At 42.4% G+C, this 24,931-nt stretch overlaps 2 protein-coding genes across 3 annotated transcripts; both read left to right on the top strand.

The window, feature by feature from the left end:
• Positions 1 to 230: 230 nt before the first annotated feature.
• ddx5 (DEAD (Asp-Glu-Ala-Asp) box helicase 5) lies at positions 231 to 5,860 on the top strand. Of its 2 annotated transcripts, none has more exons than XM_071474459.1 (13): positions 231 to 392; positions 1,123 to 1,288; positions 1,420 to 1,516; positions 1,598 to 1,731; positions 1,824 to 1,889; positions 2,138 to 2,279; positions 2,364 to 2,524; positions 2,639 to 2,811; positions 2,907 to 3,017; positions 3,126 to 3,187; positions 3,292 to 3,351; positions 4,707 to 4,928; positions 5,131 to 5,860. In XM_071474459.1, exons 1-13 carry the CDS (start codon positions 340 to 342, stop codon positions 5,541 to 5,543), a joined length of 1,860 nt encoding a protein of 619 aa, XP_071330560.1. In that variant the 5' UTR covers positions 231 to 339; the 3' UTR covers positions 5,544 to 5,860. The 2 variants fall into 2 exon arrangements, with proteins under 2 accessions (XP_071330560.1, XP_071330561.1); XM_071474460.1 differs by having other exon boundaries at positions 4,707 to 4,941.
• A 4,647-nt stretch (positions 5,861 to 10,507) lies between these two features.
• On the top strand, positions 10,508 to 23,916 carry LOC139618493 (envoplakin-like). Its single transcript, XM_071474453.1, has 22 exons — positions 10,508 to 10,780; positions 13,301 to 13,400; positions 13,517 to 13,671; positions 13,865 to 13,988; positions 14,090 to 14,221; positions 14,315 to 14,356; positions 14,499 to 14,660; positions 14,921 to 15,028; positions 15,183 to 15,278; positions 15,400 to 15,510; positions 17,251 to 17,397; positions 17,522 to 17,676; positions 17,797 to 17,894; positions 18,016 to 18,188; positions 18,333 to 18,511; positions 18,654 to 18,792; positions 18,912 to 19,105; positions 19,243 to 19,393; positions 19,483 to 19,566; positions 19,669 to 19,800; positions 19,891 to 19,983; positions 20,124 to 23,916. The coding sequence occupies exons 1-22, from the start codon at positions 10,740 to 10,742 to the stop codon at positions 23,613 to 23,615; spliced, it is 6,108 nt and encodes a 2,035-aa protein (XP_071330554.1). The 5' UTR covers positions 10,508 to 10,739; the 3' UTR covers positions 23,616 to 23,916.
• The last annotated feature ends 1,015 nt before the right edge of the window (positions 23,917 to 24,931 follow it).

Below are 24,931 nucleotides of genomic sequence, written 5' to 3'. Positions count from 1 at the left end.
TTATGTTATTCTGCCTGCCCTAATTTAGTGTTTATAGTATATTCAGTGTGGGGATTGTGGGATACACAAGTAATATTTATAACGCGAGTTACAGTGAATTTAAAGCAGCCTCACTGGTCCGCCATGTCTATGTTCTCAGCTTCAGTCGTCAGACGCTGAAGTTGAAAACTGCATGGCGGATGAATACATCGGAAGGTGGACTTCCTCTTGGTATATAAACCGGACCTCATTTTTACATTACCGGCATTTCAGCACCACTGCCGGTCGGATTTTTTTAGTCGGCGGTTAAGCCACAGTGTTGAGTATTTATCTTTTTTATTTATAAAGTTCGTTTACAAAATGCCTGGATATTCCGACAGAGACCGCGGCAGGGACAGAGATAGAGACAGAGGGTAAGTACTTTTTTTTTTTGTTTCGTGTCTTCGCTCTGGTGTGATCCGTAGAAATGGCTGACGGGACTAATCACCGAGAAAAATGACACGATCGACAAAATATTGTGGTTGTTTTTTAAACGAACTGCCATAATTGACTGTTTGCTTTTAATTGAGAGCGTATCAATCTGAAAAGCAGCCATTGGTCCGGTTGTATGGCTCCTCTCCGGGCCCGGGCCTCCGGTGAACGGAGCCCGTTGTCTTGGCTCAAGGCCTTGTCTGGCCTCGTGCCCCGGCGCCGCGGCTCTTGGTTAGCTGTGGAGGAGCGTTAGCTTCCTGTTAGCTTAACCCGCGGCTACATTTCACCGCCATAGGAAACACCTGTTCTCAACACTGCCCGTGGAAATCACAGGACTAGTTTGATGCATACATCTTAGACCCATGCAGTTAGTTTGCCCAGGATATTTACTCTGTGGCTGACATGTAGCGTGTTTTGCTCCGGCGCGGAGCAGTGATGCTAATACAGCTGGCTAGTCGGCTTTTCGCCATGTGGCAGCTTGAATGCGGATACAAAATGCCGGCTGTTTTTCCATTGTTCCTCTGCTGGCTGGAAAGTATATGGCAGCTATATAATTTCAGAGTGACGCAGTTAAGATGATATTGTGATCGTTTTAAGTTGCTGTTGTTCCGCCGTTAATGACTGAACTGAGCCCAACTTGACTTTGTGAACTACGACTTAATTTAATTGCAGCTATGGCGGCGGTCCTCCCCGCTTCGGTGGAAACCGCGGTGGAGGTGGAGGAAAGTTCGGCAACCCTGGTGATCGGCTGCGGAAAAAACACTGGAACCTGGACGAGCTCCCAAAGTTTGAGAAAAACTTCTATCAGCAGCATCCCGATGTAGCCCGGAGGTCACCGGTATGTAGTCTGCGTGGGCCATGAAATGTTACGTAACACTGCTAGAAATGTGCTCCCTCTGCACGTGTTGCAGTTATGCAATGGGTTATGTCTGCAGAACTTAATTTGTTTCACTCACTCTCATCTTGCAGCAAGAAGTTGAACAATACAGGAGGGCCAAGACAATTACAGTGAAGGGGAGAGAGTGCCCAAATCCCATTGCCAAGTTCCATGAGGCCAGCTTTCCCTGTAAGTTTAAAACGAATTGAGAAATCATAGTTCAAAGGAAGTTTGATGTGCTTCAATTAATTGTTGTCCTCTATTCTACAGCTTATGTGATGGATGTGATCAACAAAATGAACTGGACTGAACCAACACCCATCCAAGCTCAGGGATGGCCTCTAGCTCTTAGTGGCATGGATATGGTTGGCATTGCACAGACTGGCTCTGGCAAAACGCTGTCTGTAAGTTCTCTGACAACTGGCATGAGTTGTAATATAGAAAAATATGGCAACAACCTGTGCTGATTAAAGTCTCTTATGTGTTTGCTCTGCAGTATCTGTTGCCTGCAATCGTGCACATCAACCACCAGCCTTTCCTGGAACGTGGAGATGGTCCTATTGTAAGTAATAACAATCGTATAGTAGACATTTAAATGGTGCTTTAGTGTGAACAACAAAAGTTCTGACCATAGACTCAGAAATTCAATAAGAGATAAGTGTAACCTGTTTGAGTTGTCTGATGTTGAAATATTGTCCAGAATCCCAGTGTGTCTTACTTCAGCAGTGAGAATGGAATAGGGTCATGCTAGTATGAAATGTCTACCTGTGTGTTCATTTTGTAAAAGCTATAATTTTCCCCCCATGACAGTGCTTGGTTCTGGCACCAACCCGTGAGCTGGCTCAGCAGGTGCAACAGGTGGCTGCAGAATATGGCAGAGCTTCTCGCCTCAAGTCCACCTGCATCTACGGTGGAGCACCCAAAGGACCACAGATCCGTGACCTGGAAAGAGGTATTTTAGCTCATTTTATGAAACATTTGAAACATTATTTTTAATTTCAAGAGCTTAGTTCTCACAACAGTTCTACTATTATAGGTGTGGAGATCTGCATTGCCACCCCAGGCAGGCTCATCGACTTCCTTGAGGCAGGAAAGACAAACCTCAGACGATGCACTTACCTTGTGCTGGACGAGGCCGATAGAATGCTGGACATGGGCTTTGAGCCACAGATCCGGAAAATTGTCGATCAAATCAGAGTAAGTTTCTTTGATTTTAATTAGTGGCCTTTAACACATTTACAGAGGTGAACTGCCTTGTCACTAGCTGTCTATTACTTTAAATGAGTTGCTAATTGTTCTGCTGTGTTGCAGCCTGACCGTCAGACTCTGATGTGGAGCGCCACTTGGCCAAAAGAGGTTCGCCAGTTGGCAGAGGACTTCCTGAAGGAGTACGTCCAGATCAATGTTGGGGCACTGCAGCTCAGTGCCAACCACAACATCCTGCAGATTGTGGATGTCTGCAATGACGGAGAGAAGGAGAACAAGTAAGTAACGTGTCCATGGCCATAAAGGCGAGTGTTGAGGCCGATCTTTTGACATTGGTGATAGATTCTTTACAGAGGCAACTGTCTTCTTTCAGACTGATCCGTCTGCTTGAGGAAATCATGAGTGAGAAGGAGAACAAGACCATCATCTTTGTAGAGACAAAGAGGCGGTGTGACGACCTTACCAGGAGGATGAGAAGGGATGGGTAAGTATTGAAATTAATACAGATTTAATGCATGAGGGCTTCTGTTGTACTGACCTTCTGGTTGTGAAGTACTTGAAAGATAATTAATTGAAACATTAATTCTGTTAGGTGGCCAGCTATGGGAATCCATGGAGATAAAAGCCAACAGGAAAGAGACTGGGTTCTCAATGGTAAGCTTGAATAACCAATAAATTCACATCACTGGTTAATCTGAGCTGTAAAATCATGTTTGTTTTTTTTTAAAAATTCATTTTGGGGTTTAATTTTCTTTCAGAGTTCAAATATGGAAAGGCTCCAATTCTCATCGCTACAGATGTTGCCTCCAGGGGTCTAGGTCAGTATCCTCCCTGAACTGTTTCGTATTCTAAGTATTTCAAAAAGAAAGTGTATTTGCTTTCTTTAACTCTTCTGCTTCTTTCTGAGTTTCTCCCCTGACCTGAAGGAGCAGTCTATATGGCAGGGCCTTGGCATGACAAGCCCAGGTCTCCAGAGGGGGAAGGAGGATTCTTGGAGGTGTCCTGACTGGCGAGGCACGGGTCTCCCAGTCGTATACAGAGGTGACCAGGCCCAAGTGCAGCATAACGCTCTGGCCTGCCTAAAAAGGGGGGCGAGTTGAGGGCTGGCCACAGTTCCTCCCCCATATGCTCGTCTGTTCTCTGGCAATGGTTTGGACTGCTTCACACACCCAGGCTCTGTAACTGTCCCAGCTCAAAGCCCAGCTACACTGTCTCCTATTGTCTTGCATATTTGTTTGGGCACTGCATTGCAAGCCATTTGAGTCATTTGGAAGGTGCTTTCTGTTGTGTAGACCTGTTGTAAAGCATGGGTGGCATTACTGTTGCAGTTTCCTAAACTTCTGTCGGAAGAGCAGTCTGTCAGATCGATCATACCTTCACCTCTGTAATGACATGGCTACTGGCGCTTTTGGTGACAGTGGGACATGGTAGTTGGACACACTTGGACAAAATCCAAGCTCACACTCCTCCCTCGCCTGCGTTTCAAAGTCATGTCGAGACCTGCCAACGAGAGACATTAAGATCAAGTGAACACGGGGTCTGGAAAAATCTTGCCATGCCGAGAGTGGGGATGCACTGTTTGTAGGCATCCTGCACACTGGTTCAGAGCTGCCGTTTTTCTCGGCAAGAGACACTGCAGTGTGAGCATTATAGCGAGCATCTCATGAGTGAGCGTGACAAAGGGACATTGGTTAAGTGCTAGTTTGAGAACACTAGGAGGCAGTAGTGTGCATAGCAGCCCTACTGTGTAGAGACACCTGAGGGTCACTTGACAATATGTGGGGCGTGTGCTGCAATGGGAATGGACTAGTGAATGCATACTCCAAAAAATGGTAAGACTTCTGGTCCTTTTTTTTTTTTTTTTTTTTTTTTGAGGGTGGTTTTCCAGTGGCTCAGGAGGGGAGGGTTTTTATTTTATCCCACTGGATTGGAAGCCAATGGAGTGTGCATCGTTTCTCTTTTCCCACCGTAGTCTCCCCGTGGAGTAAATGTGTCTGTAGCTTTGCCTAATTCCAGTTTTTTGCAGCTTGTGGATTTACTCGCCATCTCCACCTCATGACAGTACTAACTTGGCCTCTTTGTTTTTGATCTGGTTGTTGTGGTGGCGCTGGCACACATCTTTTGTGTGCTGTCCTCCTCTTCCTTTATGCCACATCGCAACACAATCTTACAGATGTTGAAGACGTGAAATTTGTCATCAACTTTGACTACCCCAACAACTCAGAGGACTATATCCACCGCATTGGCAGAACAGCTCGTAGCCAAAAGACAGGCACGGCTTATACCTTCTTCACTCCAAACAACATGAGACAGGCCAGCGACCTCATCTCTGTGCTTCGTGAGGCCAACCAGGCAATCAACCCCAAGCTCCTCCAGATGGCAGAAGACAGAGGAGGTAAATCTAATTGGTGAGATACAGAAACTGTGCTGTGAACTGCAGCCACTTTTTTCCTGCTGCTCTCCATTTTTTTTGTTTGTTCTGAGAAGTGGATGGATTCATGAACTTAGCGGTATCTCAAAGCAGTTTTTGCTAGACAAAAATAACCTGACTGTAGCCGTGTTTCTCTTGTTTTAAAAAAGTTTCTTTTCTTTTCCAGGTCGTTCAAGGGGAGGCAGAGGTGGTGATTACAGAGACGACCGCCGGGATAGGTATTCTGGAAGGCGGGATTTTGGAGGTTTTAGGGACAGGGATAATGGTAGAGGGTTTGACAACGGACCAAATAAAGCCTTTGGCACAAATACACAGAATGGAGGCTATGGGGGCAATAACGTCAACAATGGCTTCGGCGGGGGCAGCTACAATGGTAATGGACAGTCCAACTTTGCTAACAGCCAAACGGGAGCTTTTGGAGCACAGAACAACTTCCAGGCCCAGCAATTCGCTCCCAACAAGGATGGCGCACAGAATGGCGCTGGTCACCCCCCTTTCCCCTTCCCCCAGGCACAGGCTCCACAGCAGCATCCTGCTCCGCTGGTGCCCTACCCCATGCCTCCTCAGTTCTCTCAGTAACCACACCACACTTGAAAGAAGTAATTTATTGCTTTTTGTCATGTTTTAAGTTCTATAGATAATCCCGAATTTTTGTATTTACTCAACAGGGTTACAAACAACCTGAACCTCTATCAAACCTTTTAAGATCTGCAGTGCAGCAGTAGTTGTTGCTCACTTTTTTCCTATTTAATTTGTTACATTCCTCAATTGTTAGCTTTGTTTTGTACTAGGTAATTACAAATGTATTGGTTTTTCATGTGTATCATTGAAAGTGATATTAAGCTCCTACCTTGAACGTGCACTGCATGATCTTTCAAATAAAACAAAAAAAGAGACTTTGTTTTGTTATTTCTCAACTTGCAACCATCATACACATTACCAGTTGTCTACCCTTCCTGTCCAGTAGGTGTCACATTTCACAAATGTACCAACCTGTGCACCCTGTTCAGTCTTTAGTATTGTGACTGCTCAAACCAGCATGTCACTTAATATGAGTTTTCACGTAGGGTATTGTGTAACAAAGCCTAAAGGGAAACTCGTGGTTGCCATGTTTTTTGGCTTTGATGTTGTTGCCACAACATTTGTAGCTAAAATGGAAATTAATTTGATGTACACATCACTTCCTCCCTCATTCAGTCTTGCTGTCCCAGCAGCTGAGAGGGATTGGTAACTTGTTTTCCCTGTCTGTCTTGTGGACACCACATGTGAGGAAAGATGACATATACAGGAGGCGTCCTGGCAACACTAAGGGAGGTTTGATGATCTGAAAATCTCACATCTTTTATTAGCCAAGAAGGTCCCATACAGTTAATGAGTATTTAAGACCACTGTATATAAAATAAAGCCTGCTGTTATTTTAAAGCTCTGTCTCCACCTTGTGGTACATGAACAATCAACTTTTATTACATGTCTTCACACTAACCACTGTGTTCTTGTCAGAGGCGTTCACTGACATGCAAACTATATTAGTGAGCATAGGCTGATAACAAGACAATGGGCCCTTGGGAACAGAACTGTAAAAGCCCACTCCTCTTTACCAAACCAAGTCTCAATGACACACACAGAACACTATACCACCACTGCAGCCTAATATCACTCACATGCACACACCTACATACACATGACTCACATCACACACAAGATTTCTTTCTATCTTTCTTTCCTGTTCTGTTTTGTTTTGTTTGTCTCCCCTGCCGCCAACTAAGAATAAGGCAAAAGACTACCTACTATGGATAGAAAAGGGCACAAGCCCTGGGCTGTACCTCCAGGCTCCTGATCTTCCAGTCAAACCAAGTCATCCCCCCATCACCAGTCATAACAGCGTAGCTCTGTCATCTTGAGTCTTTTTTGGTGACATTTTGTGAGTTAGTCATTACTTAACATTACAAATACACAAAATCAAGTGTTCACAGTGTGTTGGAATTTTTGTTTTAAAAAAAAAAGAAAGAAAAAAACTTTATGGAAAAACAGTCTAAAATACAATTATCTTGCAACCCTTTCATCTATAGAACAGTATAATACACTATTATAGGCAACTTTATAAAGAAACCAGTTATAAAGGTTATATTATTATAAAAACTCATTTTCAAAGCAAATCTTTCTGCTGTCAAACATTTTAATTGCTTTCTCAATATTTTAACATATGCTCACTGAACCAAAGTATTGGTGAAACACAAACATTAAAAGACTTAAATCAGGATCAGGAGCAGCTCTTTGTGTAAAGGCTTCATTTTTGGCCCCTGAACTCTTGGGCTCCTGGGCCTGTGGTAGTCATGTTTTTGATACTAAGACTGTTAATTTCAGTCTTTTTTATTGTTTAGTTGCTGTACCACTGCTGCTCTACCTCAGCCATGAGTACAATCAAAGACTGAAACCTGGTCACAGGTCAGTGGCTCCTGCTGATTACACATCAGAGTCCCTGCTGGTTTCAAGTGCTGTGGGCGCGGCTGATTTAAATAGCTTTCTGCATATTTACAGAAGCGTGGCCTGGAAGTATGTGTGGAACGCTGTCTGTGTAAATACCATTGAGCCTCCTTTCTTTCATTAGTAAGAGAACTGCTTTTTTTTCCTTTACATTTATGTGTGGCAGCCTCACCCTGCTGTTGACAGCATCATTTACATAAACATGTCGAGCTTTTATGAACTTTTTATGTTTTCAGGAGAAAGAAACCACAGAAACAAAGAGATACAGGTTATCAGACATGAGCAAACTTTGCTTATCTCAGGTGAATTGCGCAATGTGGAGTTTAAACAGGTGGGCAAGGTGGACACAGTAATGTGAACAAAACAAATGCTTCTATTTAATAGAACCTTTGTAAAGTTTATATGAAAGAGGTGTAAAATCAACTGCGATCATTTAACAAACAGTAGAAACAATTCCTGAGGGAAACATCTGAAACATTTTCCTTTTTACTTTTTGCTTTTTTCCCTTTTTGCGAACAGCTTCCTTCTGCTGTCCAAAAAGAGCAATGAGAGCACAGAGAGTGAATAAGAACAATAAAGTTGCAAACCAGGAAACCAAAACAATGAGCTGAAAGTCACTGTGATGAAGAACTGCAGATTTAGGTAATATTTTCTTCAGATTTATCACTTTGACATTTCCAAAGCTGCATTAATCAATAGTTAAAATAGTTTTACAATAACAATGTATCAATGTGTGAATGTGAAAACAGTGCAAGCCCCACTGGGGACAAAGGTCGAGGCCAAGTGAGACTCAATCATTACCATGTTTTGCTGTCACTCATTCCTCTGTGTGAGTGATCTTGGCTACTTTTACCCTTTTTGTTCCTCCTACATAACCCCTCCCTCTTCCTGCAGGTATGTGGGTGTTGGTCTGTGGAGTAACTGCTTAAGGTGTGCTTCAGACACACCCACTGCAGGCATGAGCCGGAGCAGCATGCTGAACCAACTTCTTCCCACTGAGGCGGAAAGAAGTCACATTGTTCCGCTCTACCAGCTGAGGTGCTTCCACCTCCTACACCTGCTTTACTATGAATAGTACATACTTGTGTTTTGTCCCAACACAGGCTCACACACCCCTATGTGAGATACGGTACATACACTTTCTTATCAGCTTTCTTATTGGCAGCAGGTGAAGTTTTCATTCCTCGTACTAGACCTTCACTCCCAGTAAGCCACACAGGTAACTTCACAGGGTGTGTGTCTGATAACCACTGATAATCGGAAATTAATATACTCCTTTGATATGGGGCTGTCAGGTGGACTGATCCTCGAGTCATCAGTGTCATTTAAAAATGCCACCAATTAATAAAACACATCCTGATTCCACTGGCTGCATTTGCTAAACTCTAATGTAAAAAGTTAAACTAAGTAGTTAACACTGGGGGAAGTTACTTTGAAAGCTACCACTAACTTTTACTGGAAAAGGCTGAACTACAGCAAAACTAAGCAAGGGAGAGATCTAGCTTGGTTAACTAAAGCTACTCAGAAAAAGTATCTCAAACCACTTCGTAAAAAAAATATGTGACATGACACAAAAGCATAACAACATATAATTTACAGTTTATTGTGAAGAATGTCTCCTTGTTCACAGGTCATAACAGGAACCAAGAGCAAAAATACCTCTCTATTCATGGGAAATTCATAGGTGCTGGAACAGCTTTGGTTTTGTAAACACTAACTGCTTCAGTTCGGTCATGGTGATTCTTCCTCAGGCTGAGATCCAGGAGGTTTCTCCACGATGATGTTCTGTGAGCACTGATTAACACCTGCCCACAGCTTTTACAAATCCATGGTGCCTTCACAGTGGTCAGGATGAAAGAACAAGGAGGAGGGGTGGCCAATCACTGTAGAGACACAATGGCGGGAAGAAAAAAAAAAAAGATTCCTCTCCATTTATGACAAAATTGTTTGTAGTTGAAGTAGTTATCTACACAAACAATGGCAAAAAAAAGAATTTAACTACTTGAATCACTGGGCATATATGAATGTAGCTGAACTACCAACAAACTACTGCAAAATATAGTTATACTCTTTGTTTAATTACATGTACCCCCAACACTTAACACTGTTACATATGTCATCCTGGAAAACTTCTGTAATTTACTATTCTGTTTTGATCATAACACTCTCCTCAAGAAATTAAAAGAGCTATTTCCAACTATTTGCTATTGCTATATAGCCAATGTTAGCATTAACTAACATTGGTTTGATGCTGAACTGTTGCGAGTGGCATCAAACTTTATTCTTTTACTTGTCATGGGCTGTCTCCAGTGGTGGAAAACTACACCAATGTTTACGCTTGTCTCTATCATGTCTTATCTACTACTGAAGTTAGCATGCTAACCAGCTAGCCCTAGCCTGTCTTGTTACTTTCTAATAGCGACTCACTGTATCCTCCGACCTGCCTTGATGACGTAGCGCTGCTCAGGGGGCGTATTATATCCTCCTGTCTTGTAAATGCAACGATAGCTGAAGTCAAGAAACCATATTCAGCAGCAGAGAAAACTTACAAATAGCCCCTTTAAAGACGTATTTTACATTTCATACTTCTCTGACAGACCTTTAATTTTAGGTTGGTTACACTAACAGTGATATATGACGTATGAAAACCTAAATGAGACACCTGCATGTGATGTCTAAATGAACAATAAGAGGACGTGTTAATAATAATCCTGATATTCAGCCATCAACTAGTGACTAGTTCTGCCACATTCCTCTACGGCCGTATACATGGAAACAGTGAGTGCTTTATAATGTCGCTGTGTAGCATGGGGCTGATACCAGAGCAGTAGTTGCCATTTCTGGAGGCAGGTATGTAGTGTCAGAAAAATAAAACTACAGGTGAACTCATCCAAGGTTACGGATTTTAAAGTGTAATCTTTCCTGGTTCATAACCTGTTTCCTGATCAAGTGTTAAAAAACACATACATCTCTGACAACCGAGACTAATTAAAAATGACTAGAATGAATGGATGGAGGCCAAGCTCCTGGAATATCAAGTCAGAGCGAGGACTGTGAAGCGGCAGGAGTGTGGAACAGGTCTGCCCAGTCTGCTCCTCCACTGCTTTTACTGACGACACACCTGCTGGCCTGGGAGGAGCTGAGACAGGTGGACGCTCCTTAACTGAGCAGAGACGCCACAAGAGACAGGAAGGAGTGAGTAGAAGAGGAGAGAGGAGAGGAGAGGATAAGGAGTTGGAAGAAACACACTTGGACTCAGATTACACAGACGCGTCCGGACGGCGTCCCAAGATGTCGAAGAAAAAGGAATACAGTCCTGTAAAGATCAGCAAGTAAGTTTGGACAACTTCCTCTGTGTGTGTGTGTGTCAGGTTTCCTAGTCTTATATTACTGTCTCTTGTCTTGTCTCCTCTCTTTTGCTGCCTCACTCTAAATTTTTTCTCCCCTGAAGGGCTGACATAAAATCCGGTTTATGCTGCATGTGGGCTTTTTTCTACCATGATCCCATTTATGTTTGCACAGGACAGGGCTGTTTTATGTTCCCGGACAATAAAAATGTACCACAGTAGTCAGTTGCCGTATGAAAGCAACAATGAATTTACTGTTAAAATACATTGATCGTGTTAAATACAAATATCTGTCTTTCATTCATTCTTGGAAAAAGGGAGGACCACGAAGAGCTTTGAAAATGAATGAACCCTCTCTTATTATGAAAAGTCTCAGTCTTTTCCTGTTTACTCTGATAATATCACCATGTTACTAACTAGTCAAGTATACCTTACTGATTGTCTTCTTGTCACCTTACCTGACTCCTTCAGTTAACCACATTGCTTTTATTGGTATCTTTGCCCAAGGGGTGTATCATCTGGCACTCAATGGGCCACTGTTTGGACTCATTAAGCTGATAGGTCAACAGTGTGCCTTTAATGTAATCCAAATGAGAGTGTTCATAATAGACTGTGCAGCTTGTTGTCATTGCGATGTCATGCGAGTTTATGACAGGTGCTATCAGTCATGATTCATGAAGTTACGCATGGCAATAAATGTGTGGACTCCCAGGTATCTGAAATTGTGCAATCTCAGCCCCACTCCTCTCAAAGTGACTAAGCAGGTGTTTATCTCCCCTTGGTGCGACCTGTCACCTGGGGGTGGGGGGACACATTAATTACTACTGAACTGTAAGAGCTCCTTCACAGTTGGGCGTGCCTTGAAACCAAAGGTTCAAGACTGTGACTGACAGATGATAGGAAGGGATGAGGGAGTGGCAGGGCAGGGTCTCTGCAGCAAGGTCTGTTTGTCTTAATCCGCACAGTGACACTTGAGCTTGAATGGAAGCAAGTGAGTCAGGGAGTGAGTGTTTAGCCTGCCTCCATGCATTCACATTGCCTCTGATATACATGGGTGACTATTCATGATCATGGCAAGAATGCTGCGAGCAATGAATGAAGACACCCAGCAGCAGAGATAAGAGGCTGCATGAGTAAAGGAGCAATCTGTGGTGAAGGGGGTCTTCAGATCCTTTGATTAAAAAAAGTGCTAATACCACAGTGTAAAAATACTCTATCACAAGGAAAAGTCCTACATTGAAAATCTTACTTAATCTTAATATTACATGTGAGTATAATCAGGAAAATGTACTAAAGTAGTACTGAATGGTCCCAGTGACTGTACATTATATCATTAGATTATTATTTCTCATGCGTTCATATGTTTAAAGCATTTGTACCATCTACAACCATTGTAGATGGTTGAGTTTGGTTCAGAATGTACATCAGTATATGTCAGTTTTTTAAGTTGTTTTTTGGGGCATTTTATGCCTTGGTTAGGTAGGACGGTGAGGAGAGACAGGAAACACTGGGACAGAGAGCAGGGGATGACATGCTGCAAAGAGTCCAGTGGCCAGGAGTCAAGTGGCAAAGTAGCAAATCATCACGTTTGAGAAGCTTTAACTGTGAAATGTTTGGGATTTTGTTTTCATGAAAACTGACAAATTAATTCTCTGTCATCTGACTCATCCATTTATCCACTGATTGTTTCAGCTCTACTTAACAAAGTATCTGATTTTTTGCACAAACCACATGAAGAGCTAAAGCTAAGCTTTCAAATACATGTAGTAGAATAAGAAACAAAAGACTTGTGGCGTGAAAAAAAAAAACTAAAGTAAAGTACAGTTACTTTCCACCAGTGGGAGCAGTAAAAAATGCACTCCATGAACTAACCTTCCTCCAGCTACTATATGAGCCATAATGTCTGACTACAACTGTAATGACCCACTGCAGATTGATGGCCCCAGTCTTTTGATAAGAAGCAGAGTGTGACACATTCATCTCAATAGGAATGTCTGTGTCCCAAACAGACAACATTCTTGACTGCTAATGGGAGGGGAACCCTCCACCCCCTCCCCCCAACCTGTACAGTGTGTCCCCTGGGTCTTGATCTGGGTGTGTCAGGATAAATAGTTGGCTTTCATGTCGCATCACAGCGTCTGACAGAACAAACAATTCAGCAAAACAGGCCCTGTCAAATCCTTAGTGGTGAGCTTTCTCAAAAAGTGAAAAAAAAGATCAAATCAAATCTCAATCCTCCACCTCCTCATTGGACCTTAATACCATAACTGCAGGCTCCTCTGTAATTCCTGTGCTCCAAAGGTAGTTGAAATTTGAAATTAACTTCCATGGCTGTAAAATAAGTGATTTGAAATACACAAACATGCAATTTAGTTCCTGTAACAAGATATGTACATGCACAATTATTTCCAATCCTGTATTTAGATATTAGTTTTCTAATCTTCAAATCATGAAAGACACTTTTTTTTTGACAATTGTCTGTCTATCTTTGGTGCTTCTACCCAGGAGTCAGGCCAACGACCTGGCTTTGCTGATCGCTCGCATGCAGAAGAATGCAGACCAGGTGGAGAAGAACATCCTGCGATCAGAGGAGCTGCTGGCTTTGGTAACAAGTCCACATGTTCACCACAGCTGGAGACTTCAGTTTTATCAGCTTAGAATCACGACTGTTCAAGGTAAAAGGTTTTTATCTGACAATGACGATGTCATCCTCCTGTGCAGGACACAGAACGTGACAGCAAGAATCAGCAGCTGATCCACCAGAAGGAGAACGCAGACAACCTGGCTGAGGCTGAAGGACTGCTGAAGGATCTGTTCATGGATGTGGACAAATCCAAGAAGCTGCAGCATCCGCAGGCTACTGAGATAGAAAAGGAGTGAGTTTATTCAGGAGCATCACAGACACACTAAAACGCAAGAGCATTCGGACACATGCCAAAAGACACACCTGAAACTTGATACATCACATTCCACCGAGAAAGCTTCATTTCCACATTCCCTTTCACTGTTCTCCACCCCTCTACTCATGACCTACTGAAATACTTCTGTGTCTGATTCTCCTGTTTTCAGTGTGAGCAACCTGCATGACCGCTGGGCAAAGGACTGCGCCGCATACAGAGAGCTGTATGACCAGGTGCAGGACCTGGAGCTGGCACAAAAGATTGGCTGGGGTCCCCTGCTGGATAAAAAACTGGTCAGTTAATGCAACATGAACCACAGAAATATTTTACTCAGTCTTTGGTTTCAGTGGCTGAACATCTTCTCACGACTTCTCCCTAACATTATGTTTTCCAGAAACAGTTGAAGGCAGAGACATATGGCCCCAAACTGTCGGATGTGGAGAAGCAGATTGCAGAACATAACATTCTGCACCAGGAGATCGAGGCCTACAGCACCCAGCTGCAGCCCAGCACCACAACCTCACCGGTAACAGCAGCACACAACAACACATGAGTACAATCTGCAGAACGACATGCAGGATGAACCGTCTTCATGTTTCTTCATCTTCTTTGTTTGTAGGAGCAGTACGCTTCCCTCAAAGAGAAATATGCCAAACTACTTGTGAGTTGTTTTTCACTTCTTGACCATGAGGCTTCACTGGGTGCTGTCTGAAAGAGTTAATTTAAGTTCAGACGGATGTGTGTATACTCCATATGTGTATGTGTAGTGTGATTATCCTAAATGCAACGTGTGCATTTCGCAGGAGAGCTCCCAGCACAGGCGCAGCAACCTGGCCTCTCTGTACGAGTACATGCAGAGCTGCAGTAAGGAGCTGGTCTACCTGTCAGGCCAGCAGGAGAGGATCCTCCAGAGAGACTGGAGTGACCGCATGGTCGACCCCCCAGGTGTCCGCATGGAGTATGAGGTGAGGGGCCAGAGTGACATCAGTGATGCTAGATGTAGATTTTGACGCATTTTCCAGTTTATGGTGTTATCTTGTGATCAGACAGAGGCGCTGGGTGGAGAGAAGAATAATAAAACTTTGTTTGTCTGCTTGCCTTCAAGCATAATCCCCAACTGGTGTAACCAGTACAGTACACTGTAACTGCTTAGCCGCTGGGAGGATTTGATTTGAATACTGAAAACAATGTGTCATATTTTCTACATCTCACTTTGTGCTTACAGAAATTCAAAAGTAATGGCCTGATAGCACACGAGGCTGAGGTCAACCAGCTGCAGGAGGAAGGAGATCGTCTGGTTGAAATGAATCACCCTGGCTCCCAAACAATAAGTGTAAATCTGTCAGACATGAGGAACTGTATCTGTATAACTGTGATCAACCATAATAGTACAAAGCTGAAATAAATCAGAATGTAATCAAATTGATTTGTATAAAATTAAATTAGATTAAACTGAATGAAACTGAGTTCTTTATTCCTGTATTTAGGCACACGGAGAAGCTGTGCAGTCTGAGTGGCAAGCCTTTCTCAACCTGTGTCTGGCACAGGAGAGACACCTGGACAACATTGAAGACTACAGGAAGGTACAGGAGCTCTGATTGCAGCACCACACTGTTGCTGACTGTGATAATACTCTTCTCTCAAATCAGACGGTTCCAGTTCACTGGTACAGTTTGCTAAGAAGTGACTGTTTGTTCACTGTAGTTCCAGCTGGATGCAGAGACGCTGTCTGACTCCCTGGAGAGACTCAGTGCCACTCTGGAACCGAAGTCTCTGGCTAACAAAAGCAACCCTGAAGCCCTCTTGGCACTGGAGGTACAACAGTGTTTTCTGACGTCAAGGTTTCTGTGCAACCTTAGAAAGTCTGGAAAGGACTGCAACAGTGTGTTGGAGGAGATTTATAGCAACTGAGGGCAAAAAAAATAAAAAATAAAAAATATGATCATCATCATCAGACTCAACTCTGATAGCTCAACCTAGTTGTGGTACTTTGACTAGAAGAAAAATCTACTATCAGTTAGTAGCCACCAGGGCCTGAATTTATTTATTATTATGTGTTTATTATTATTATTATAAATTATTTATTTAAAACTTTAAAAAGGCTCTAAAGAGTCAGCTTACGAGTTCTTACAAGTTCTTGTTGAGTGTGAAGAAAAAGACACATGAATAAAGCAAATATTATTTAATAGCAGAAGCTCACAGACTTTATGACTCTGCACCACAATTCAGCTCAGCATTTTTACTAAATGTTAAAATGTAGTTTAGTGTTATCTCACTTGCCACCTGTAGCCACAGCAGCTGCTGATAAATAAATTAAAAATAAAGGAATGTGGTGCAACATCCAATCAAATGCACAAATCAAAAGGAAGCAGTGGGCTGAAACAACCCTATTCTGCATTATACATGATGCATTTAACATTGAATTATACAGATAACATATTATTATTAATGAGCAATGACATTTTGTAATTTCTCTCAAAACATGTCTCAAAAAGTTCTGTGTCCTCTGGAGTACTCTTAAATTTAAGGGTATTTCTATGTTGCATGACATTTTACTTTTATTTTTTCACGTAAGTCCAAACTTTCCCTTTTAGCAGTTAAATACAGGGTTTGTTTATGATGGAGATATCTGTCTGCTGTATGTCTGTGAAAAGTGACCTGCTCAGTTGTTTTAGTAAAAACAATCAGGTTCTTTACCTTCTGTATTGACTTACAGTATTTGTTTAGTTTTAGCAGTTTGTAGGGGACTTTTCTGAGACTGTGTTTTTGAGTCAAACCAAAAACAGCGCTGCTAGGTATGAAGCTTTTAAGAAGCAGTCTTAAAAATAGTCCTCAACTTTAAGTTATGAGTAAAAGACTTTATGGTAAAAAGCTGGACTTCACATTCAAGTCTAAGTCTTTATTGCAGACTGTTGTGAGAAAAGAGAACGACGACAGTTCTGACATGGCGATGTGTCAGGTCTGTGTCACGTCAGTCGTCACAGCTTCATGTACACCTAGTCATGGTTAAGGCCCTTCAGTCATTGTATCCAATATTATATATGGTTCAATATATTGAAACATGCAAAAGGACACATTTTGTGCTTTTTGGGAAATTATCCAAAAAATGGTTAAATGAAGTGAGAACCAGTTGATACATTTTGTTCTGTTTTTCAAAAACAGAAACTTCAACCTAAAAATGAAACATTTCCTTCAAAGATTACTGGCAGTTTTAGAAATTTGAAATAATTTTTGTTTGTGATTTCTATGTTTTGTTTGTATTTCACAGCTCTGCTAATATAATACATATTGCACATTTAGAATTTTAGTTAATGTGAACATTGTGAAGAATAACACTAACATCAGCATTTGATTGTATTCATGCTGAATCTATCGTCAAAATGTATAAAATGTGTAGCTGCTGCTTCAGCGGGTCAGTAACTGATATAGGAAACTTCAGGAGTTCTCTTAAGATCAGCAAAATCACTTCTATCTCTAGCTGGTTGGATAATGGAGAAATACTTAATAACCTTGTCTGTTGGTGTTATGTTTGATCTAATTCAATAATACCTTCAGGGAGATGAACCAGCACTGAGGAGGAATGAGCAGCGCCTGGCCGCCCTCAGGGAGCTCAGCAGCAACGTCGTGCCTCTGCAGTTACGACGAATCCAGCCCAGCAAACCCACTACTGTAGTGTCCCTGTGTGACTGGGCTGATGATGAGGTAGGAGAAGATCAGCAGTCATGTACACACAGCCACATGTGCCTTTCAGAAATAGTTTAAATTTAAGAAAAACATTCTTTTTGTTATCATCTTTACTTGATCATCTTCTCTGTGTGTGTTTCAGGACATGGTGAGGCGTGGTGAGAAGCTCACCCTAAAGTCCAACTCTGATAATAAGGACTGGGAGCTTCAGACGAGCACTGGGAAGATCAAAACCCTCCCTGGGGCATGTTTCATGGTCCCACCGCCTGATGCTGAGGCCCTGGAGAAAGTACACAGGTACACACTCACAATATGTTTTCCCTTCATTGTTTTTCTATGTGATTACTAATGCTAACCTCTGACTGATGATTCACCTGTGATGGATTTGAATGAAACACTGTGTCTGTGTGTGCTCAGCCTGGACCGAGCACTGACGGATCTCAAGAGCCGTAGATCTGCACTAATGGCCTCCTTGAAGAATCCCACTGGGGAGGTGATTCGCCCTCAGAGGGCAGGTGAGAGGAAAAACAATTATTTTTACAAACACTTTTTTGTCTTCCCTGGTTAAAAGACCATGAAAAAGTCTGGGCTTGTCTAACTTCTCATTGTAGAATTGTTGTTTTTGCTCCTCTTCAGCCGCTGTACAAACTGCTCCAGAAGATCCCAGAGCTGCAGAGATAGCCAGTGAACTAGACAAGATCAACAAAGCCCTGGATCAGATTGAAAAACAAATCCTGAGCCGCCTGAGGGCCCCGCTGGACAACCGCAACCCCACAGAAGACCTGGCGAACAGGCTGCAAGAGCAGGAGGTGAACATGAACGTTAAGTTTTAATAATATCACCTATAGTTATAATGTCATGATCTGATTTAAATATTCAAAATCATTCTCCTTAGCTTGTTCAGATCTATTAGGATTGTTGTGATCAGTGACACTGTTTCACTTGCTCTCCAGAAATCTGCTCTGGCTGTAAGGAAGCTGGAGTCTGAGAAGGCTGGACTCCAGAGAGAGATGGGGCCAATTCTGGCCAAGAAACCCCTGGGACCCACTGCCACTACCCTGCCTCTAAAACTCAGTGCTGCCAATAATAAAATTGATGACATCAACACCCTTATTGATATTTATAATAAAAAGTAAGAATTAAATTATAATTATATATTCTTAAAATGTAAAAGTAAAATTTAGCATTTTCCCATAAATGTCACTTACATGTTTCATTTGAAATATGTCATTCAGTTGCCATGCTTTTTGTTATTGCCTCTCTCCTTTCACCAGAGCCACAGCCTCCATGTTCCTAGAAAAACAAATGCAGAATGTAGAAGGCATTGTCTCTGGGTTTGAGGACCAGCTAGCCAAAGATGGCACCATTCTTCATCAGCCTAATGCCCTCCAGAGCCGCAACCAGCAGCTACAGGTGCAACCAAAAACACACTTCATAGGCTCATATAATGGTAGAGAGCATGGGATGCCCCAAAGGGATCCAATGTGTGTTTTTTAAAAATATCTGTACTTTCTCTTTATGCTGTCAAACAGGCGATGCGTAAGGATGTAGCCTCAAAGAAGGATGCACTGAATCAATTAGGCAGAGACTTGGACCTGACTGAGCAAGTGTGCAGCTCCCTTCAGCAGAGATTCAATGAATACTGTCCCGACATCCGCCGTCAAGAGAATGAGGTGAAACAGCTGAAGAACCGTTTCACAAATGTCAATAATCAGCTTCAGGAAAGGTGAGAGGAAAACAGATTCAGGCATTATTGTGACTATATCTGACTGTATATTTCCTTAATTCCTCTGATGTCCTGTCAAAAGTATTTCATACATACATACGTTTCATTAGTGATGAGTGTCTTCTATTTTGCTTTAGGTCTGCTCTCATACAGGAAGCAAATAATAAAAACCAAGATTTCCAGAATGCTTTTCAGTCAATGGATTTCTTCTTGGTCAATTTGCCCAATAATAAGATCAAACCTACTGATGATGTGGCACAGATAACAGCCAAACAGAACTCTCAGAGGGTGAGTGTCTATAAATTAATGCAAACAGACTGTTTCAACAATGACAAAATACTTTTTTGTCTCATTATTTAATTATGTCCCATGTTCAGAAAGTGATGGAGGACATCAAGAGGAAATCAGGTGATTTAGACCGAGTCAAGGATCTTTCCCGTGAATTGCAGACTACCTTAAATGTGAGTTCAGACGAAGAAATTATTCTTATTTACCATTTGCACCGACAGTATATTTGGTATGTACGCCTAATCCTTATATTTTCTAAATATATTTCCTTCCAGGAGTATGAGTTTAAGTCAAACACTTACCGTGGTACTCTGAATGATGACGATGATGATGATGACGATGACGATGATGATGAGGTACCAGTTCTAAAGAAACGTCAAACTATGGCTCAGGCTGTACAGAGAAAGGTATGGTTATAGGCGACTGCCACATTCTCTCATTTGAACTCTTTTGTCTTTCAAATTTTAAATTCATTTCGCCTTCTGCCTCTGCTAAAGGAGAAAGATCTACTGAACCTTTTCTCTGAGGTATCTGCAGAGAACAACCAACTACTCAGCCAGTTGGGGACGGCGAAGAACATAATGGCCAAGGTATGACATAATTATTATCAAAATAATATCAAGAGCAGTCCTAAAACAGTAGAATAAAACCCAATGTTCTGCTCAAAATCACCACTGTCAGTTGTTCTGAACTGACCTTTTCTTTCCTTTGTCCTTTTATTCACATACAGAATGAAGAGAAAGTCAGTCAGGTAGTTGTCAGTCAGCAGCTGCAGCTACAGAGCCAGAAGAAGGACCTGGAGGAGAGCGATAGTCTGAAAAAGGAATTAAGTGAGGAGATTGATAGACGCTTACATGCCGAAAAAGACCTAGAAACATACCGCAAGAGGTTTATGTCTCTGAAGAGCAGGAGAGGAGTGGAGAGGTTGGAGGAGAAGGAGGTGGTACAGTACTACCGTGACCCGAAACTGGAGGGGGAACTACAATCCCTGAAAAAGCGGATCCAGGATGAATCATTTAAGAGGTCAGGAACGTATTCAGAGATAGAAATTATCAATGAGAAGGTTATAAAAATGGAAACACAGCTGTCCAGAATTGAACCTAAACTGGTGACCAAGGTATTGACTGAATATGAGAGAGATCCGCAGCTTGATAAAGAGGCAGCCAAGATTAGAGATGAGATGCAGAGGATAAGACTGGAGCTCCAAACAAGAGATACTGAGGCAGTCCATGTTAAAACTGAGCTCTCGATTCTAGCTCAGCAGCAACCAAAAATCAGGGAGAAGGTTGTTAAGAAGGAAGTGGTGAGGCTTGAAAAGGATCCAGAGATGCTGAAAGCTGTTTTCACGTTTCAGAGTGATATTGTGGAGGAGGAGTCGCGGTGCAAGTACCTAAATGATAGCATTTTTAGCACAAGGAGCCAGATAAACACACTAGAAAGGGTCATTCCCACCATCCAACCCAAGATAGTCACAAAGGTGGTGAAGCAAGTTCAGCAAGACCCAGAATTGCTTGAAGAGTCAAAGAAATTACGAACAGCCTTGGAAGAGGAGAAAGATGAGAATACTATCTTGATGAAGGACTTGACCACCCTTCAGCTACGTTATGGTGAAGTGGAGAAACTCAGGCCAAAAGTCGAAGTCAAAGAAATCATCAATGAGATCTACAGAGTTGATCCTGAGACAGAAGTAGAGCTGATACGTCTTAGGAAAGAGCTGCAGGACTCTAGCCGAAACCGTACAGACCTGGAAAAAGAAATCAACACAGTGATAACCACTCTAAGTACTTTGCGCAGTCAGAAACCCAAAGTGGAGTACAAGGAGGTGACACAGGAGGTGATCAAAGAGGAGAAAAGCCCAGAGGTCGTGAGGGAATTGCAAAGGCTGAAGAATCAAGTCTCCCGTCTGCAAGTCAACTATGACACCACCCTGGAGCTGCTAACCCACCTACGTAAAGAGAGAGATGATCTGAAAGCTGAAAAATCAAAGGTGGAGACAAAGCTAGTGAATAAAGAGGTAATCAAATATGAAAATGATCCTCTTCTTGAGAAAGAGGCTGACAGACTTCGGAGGAATGTAAGAGAAGAGATTCAACAGCGTCGCAGTGTGGAGGAGTGTCTCTTTGATCTCCAGAACCAATTCATTGTCCTTGAAAGGCAAAAGCCAGAGGAGAAGATCGTAATGCAGGAATTGGTACGTCTTCAGAAGGACCCCAAGCAAATCCTGGAGCATGAGAAGTTGAACAAGACTCTGGACGATGAAATAAAAGTCCGTAGGAAGCTTGAGTTAGAAGTCAGACAGCTCAGAGCCCTGGTGCGAGAAACAGAGAATACCCTGGCACAAATGGATGATCGTCAGAGAAAGATTCAAGTGGAGTCAGAGCTCAGGCAGATCAAATCTCGCATTCTTGAACTGGAAACCTCTCCTCCGCCTGTTGAGGAAAAGATCATCATCGAGGAGGTCCTGAAAGTGGAGAGGGATCCAAAGCTAGAAAAACTAACTGATGGTATTCGTGTTGACTTGGAGACCGAAGGCACCAATATTAGTCGTTTAGAGAGAGAAATACGTAACCTCAAGGTCAAACTGGAAATTCTGCAAAAGGATAAGTCTATTGAGAAAGTTGTTTACAGAGAAGTTGTTCGTGTAGAGAAAGACCCAGCAGTTGAGGCTGAAAGGGAGCATCTTAGAGAGCTAGTAACAAAGGAGAGAAATCTCAGGCGGGACAAGGAAGATGAAATTCAGAACATCAACATCAGAATTACCCATCTGCTAACATCAAAGTCTGTGACCTCTCAAGAGGAGAATTCACTCATCAGTAACAGAGATGCTCTGCAGAGAGAGAAAGAGGATATTCTCAAACAGCTCAAAATGCTAGAGTCTCAAAGACAGAACATCAGCATTACCTTCCAGCAGCAGTCCAAACTGATGAGTGAGAGAAATCAGATGGCACGGCAAAGGAGTCTTAAGGCCTCCTCTGAAATACAACGGCTGGAGAAAGACATATTGAATGAAAAAGACAACATACACCAGAAAGAGACATTCATCACTGAGCTGCAGAACAGCATTAAAAAAGAGGACCAGACTGAAACTCAAACCAGAGAGACAAATCTTTCCACAAAGATCACCATCCTGGATCCAGAAACCGGCAAAGATATGTCTCCATATGATGCCTATGTGCAGGGGCTAATTGATCGCAACCAGTATATCCACCTGTCAGAGTTGGAGTGCGACTGGGAGGAGATCACTTCAACTAGTCCTGATGGGGATATGACAGTTCTGCAGGATCGCAAGAGCGGGAAGCAGTACTCTGTCAAGGATGCTCTGAGAGATGGTCGCTTGACCCAGTATGATGTGATTCGCTACAAGGAAGGGAAAATGCCCATTTCTGAGTTTGCTCTCCTTGTCGCAGGGGAAACCAGAAAGCCCTATGTTCCTCCTATAACAACCCCAAGATCTCCCACCAAACCTGCCCCACCCTCTCCCTTGAACTCAATGCCAACTCCTCTGAGGTCCTCCTACACCAGCCTCAACACTCACCTTAGTGGCAGTTTGAACAACCTCACTGCTTCTGCAGGCGATGAGTATTTTCCAATCTCTGGTGTTTTTGACACCACCACTGAAAGCCGTATGTCCGTGAGAAGTGCGCTGACCCGCAAACTCATTGATGCTGACACAGCTCTTAAGTTGCTTGAGGCGCAGGCAGCCTCTGGTGGCATTGTTGATCTCACCAAAAAAGACAAATTTTCTGTCCATAAGGCAGCTGAACATGGTCTCATTGACACCGCTCACATGTATAAACTTCTGAATGCCCAGAAAGCCTTCACTGGAGTTGAGGATCCTGTGACTAAAGAGCGTCTTGCAGTAGGTCAGGCAGCGCAGAAAGGATATATTCCCCAAGAAAATGCTGTAAGGTACATGGAAGCACAGTACCTGACTGGTGGGTTGGTGAATCCCTCTAAAGCAGGTCGCCTCACTGTCCAAGAAGCCCTTGCTACCAATCTAATTGACAGCAGAACAGCTAGTGATCTGCAAGATGAGGCATCCCACACAAAAGAGCTGGTGGACCCCATCACGAAAGAGAAGATATCATACAAGCAGGCGATGGAAAGGTGTAAGAGAGACATCAGCACAGGGCTCCTTCTGCTTCCTGTAGCCTCCACTGATGCCACAAATGCTCCATCATACTCAAACTATCGGTTCAACTCCCCTTACAATAAATATTAGATGTGTGCTTTAAGATGCGCCACACTTTTTTGCTACAACCACTGGTGCTCGAAGGTGTATGCTAATTGATACATTTAAAGAAATAAATGAAAAATTGATATGTTCATACACTTATACATTTTGGAAACAATGGGAAAAAGCGTAATTTTAGGTAAAACTGTACATGTGGATCTGCTTTTTTCAGTACTATTTTTGGGTAGGCTGTAAAAATGGGGGTAATACTTGTTTTTGATGGCATATTGTTTTTGTTTTTTCTCAAATTAAAACCTTCATAAGTGCTTATTAAACTCCACAAGCTTCACATTAATTTTTCTGTTCTGTTATTTACAATAATAACTATAGAACATACGGTATGACTATAAACTGAGTCAGTTTAAGTTTTCTCCAGCCATATGGGGGCCAGAAGAAGAATCATAATTACCTTAGCGATGCCCTGATTTTTCCTCTACCACCACCATTAGGTGAGTTTTGTGGTTTTGAATGAAAGGATTCCTGCTGAATTTAGTGCACAAAATTATATCACCTTAATTCTTCCAGATGATTTGTAATAACCTTTGTAATGCCTCAACTTTTCGTTGTGCCCCTATTGGGTCAATATTTTTAATTTTTCCAGTACTCTAAGGACTTTAAGGAGATTCCTATTAGTCTCAGCTGTACTTTGTGTTTAGTGTTTATTACTCAGTAATAATACAGGGCATATACAGTTTATGAGGCGAACTGTATCTTCTCATTTCCAGGAACAACTTCCTCCACAGGACAGTGAATCATCTGCTGTATCTAATACTTTATCTCATGGCAAAATGGATGAACAATGCTTGTAAACCCTGATGGGTCATATGCTAGGAAATGATGGATTAAGGATACAGATTAAATATGACTCACATATAAGCATGTAGTCTGTAAAGGTTAACAAGGTCAAATTCACAGGTCTACATGGATGAAGCATGTGTCTAATAAAAGACTCCTCTGGCAAATGTGGACATTAGAAACCAACATAGTCATCAAAAATATATTCGGACTGGGATATACTGGTCTTAAAGTAGAGCCACAGTCTACTGCTTTGTGAGCAGGCATATGTATCAGCAAATGAACACTGGCTTCTAGTCTAATTTAGCTGACCGATAAATAAATGCCCTGAGAAATCCAAGGTGATACTGGTTGAGGGAATTGTCCGAAAGACCCCATCTGACCTCACAGTGGAGGTTACAGTAAATGGTCTTGATGCGGGAATATGTGGCCTCTCTGCTGGGATGTCTGCCTGCCAGATTACCCGATGACTGGAAGGACTTTGTGGGATTACAGCACATGAGCCTGTC

This window comes from Trachinotus anak, unplaced genomic scaffold (assembly GCF_046630095.1).
Source record: "Trachinotus anak isolate AG129_WGS33_773 ecotype Australia unplaced genomic scaffold, CSIRO_AGI_Tana_v1 ptg000003l, whole genome shotgun sequence".
Lineage (NCBI taxonomy): Eukaryota > Metazoa > Chordata > Actinopteri > Carangiformes > Carangidae > Trachinotus > Trachinotus anak.
Note: the sequence above shows the minus strand (reverse complement) of the source record. Positions and strands in the feature narration are given on the sequence as shown.

Bases quoted from the DNA above. Each gene is read 5' to 3' on its own strand.
- LOC139618493 (XM_071474453.1), top strand. From the start codon at position 10,740: ATGTCGAAGAAAAAGGAATACAGTCCTGTAAAGATCAGCAA. The intron at 14,222-14,314 runs GTAACAGCAGCA...CTTTGTTTGTAG, and splicing joins CCAGCACCACAACCTCACCG to GAGCAGTACGCTTCCCTCAA. The intron at 18,512-18,653 runs GTAAGAATTAAA...TCCTTTCACCAG, and splicing joins ATTGATATTTATAATAAAAA to AGCCACAGCCTCCATGTTCC.
- ddx5 (XM_071474459.1), top strand. From the start codon at position 340: ATGCCTGGATATTCCGACAGAGACCGCGGCAGGGACAGAGATAGAGAC. The intron at 1,289-1,419 runs GTATGTAGTCTG...CTCATCTTGCAG, and splicing joins ATGTAGCCCGGAGGTCACCG to CAAGAAGTTGAACAATACAG. The intron at 3,018-3,125 runs GTAAGTATTGAA...TAATTCTGTTAG, and splicing joins AGGAGGATGAGAAGGGATGG to GTGGCCAGCTATGGGAATCC.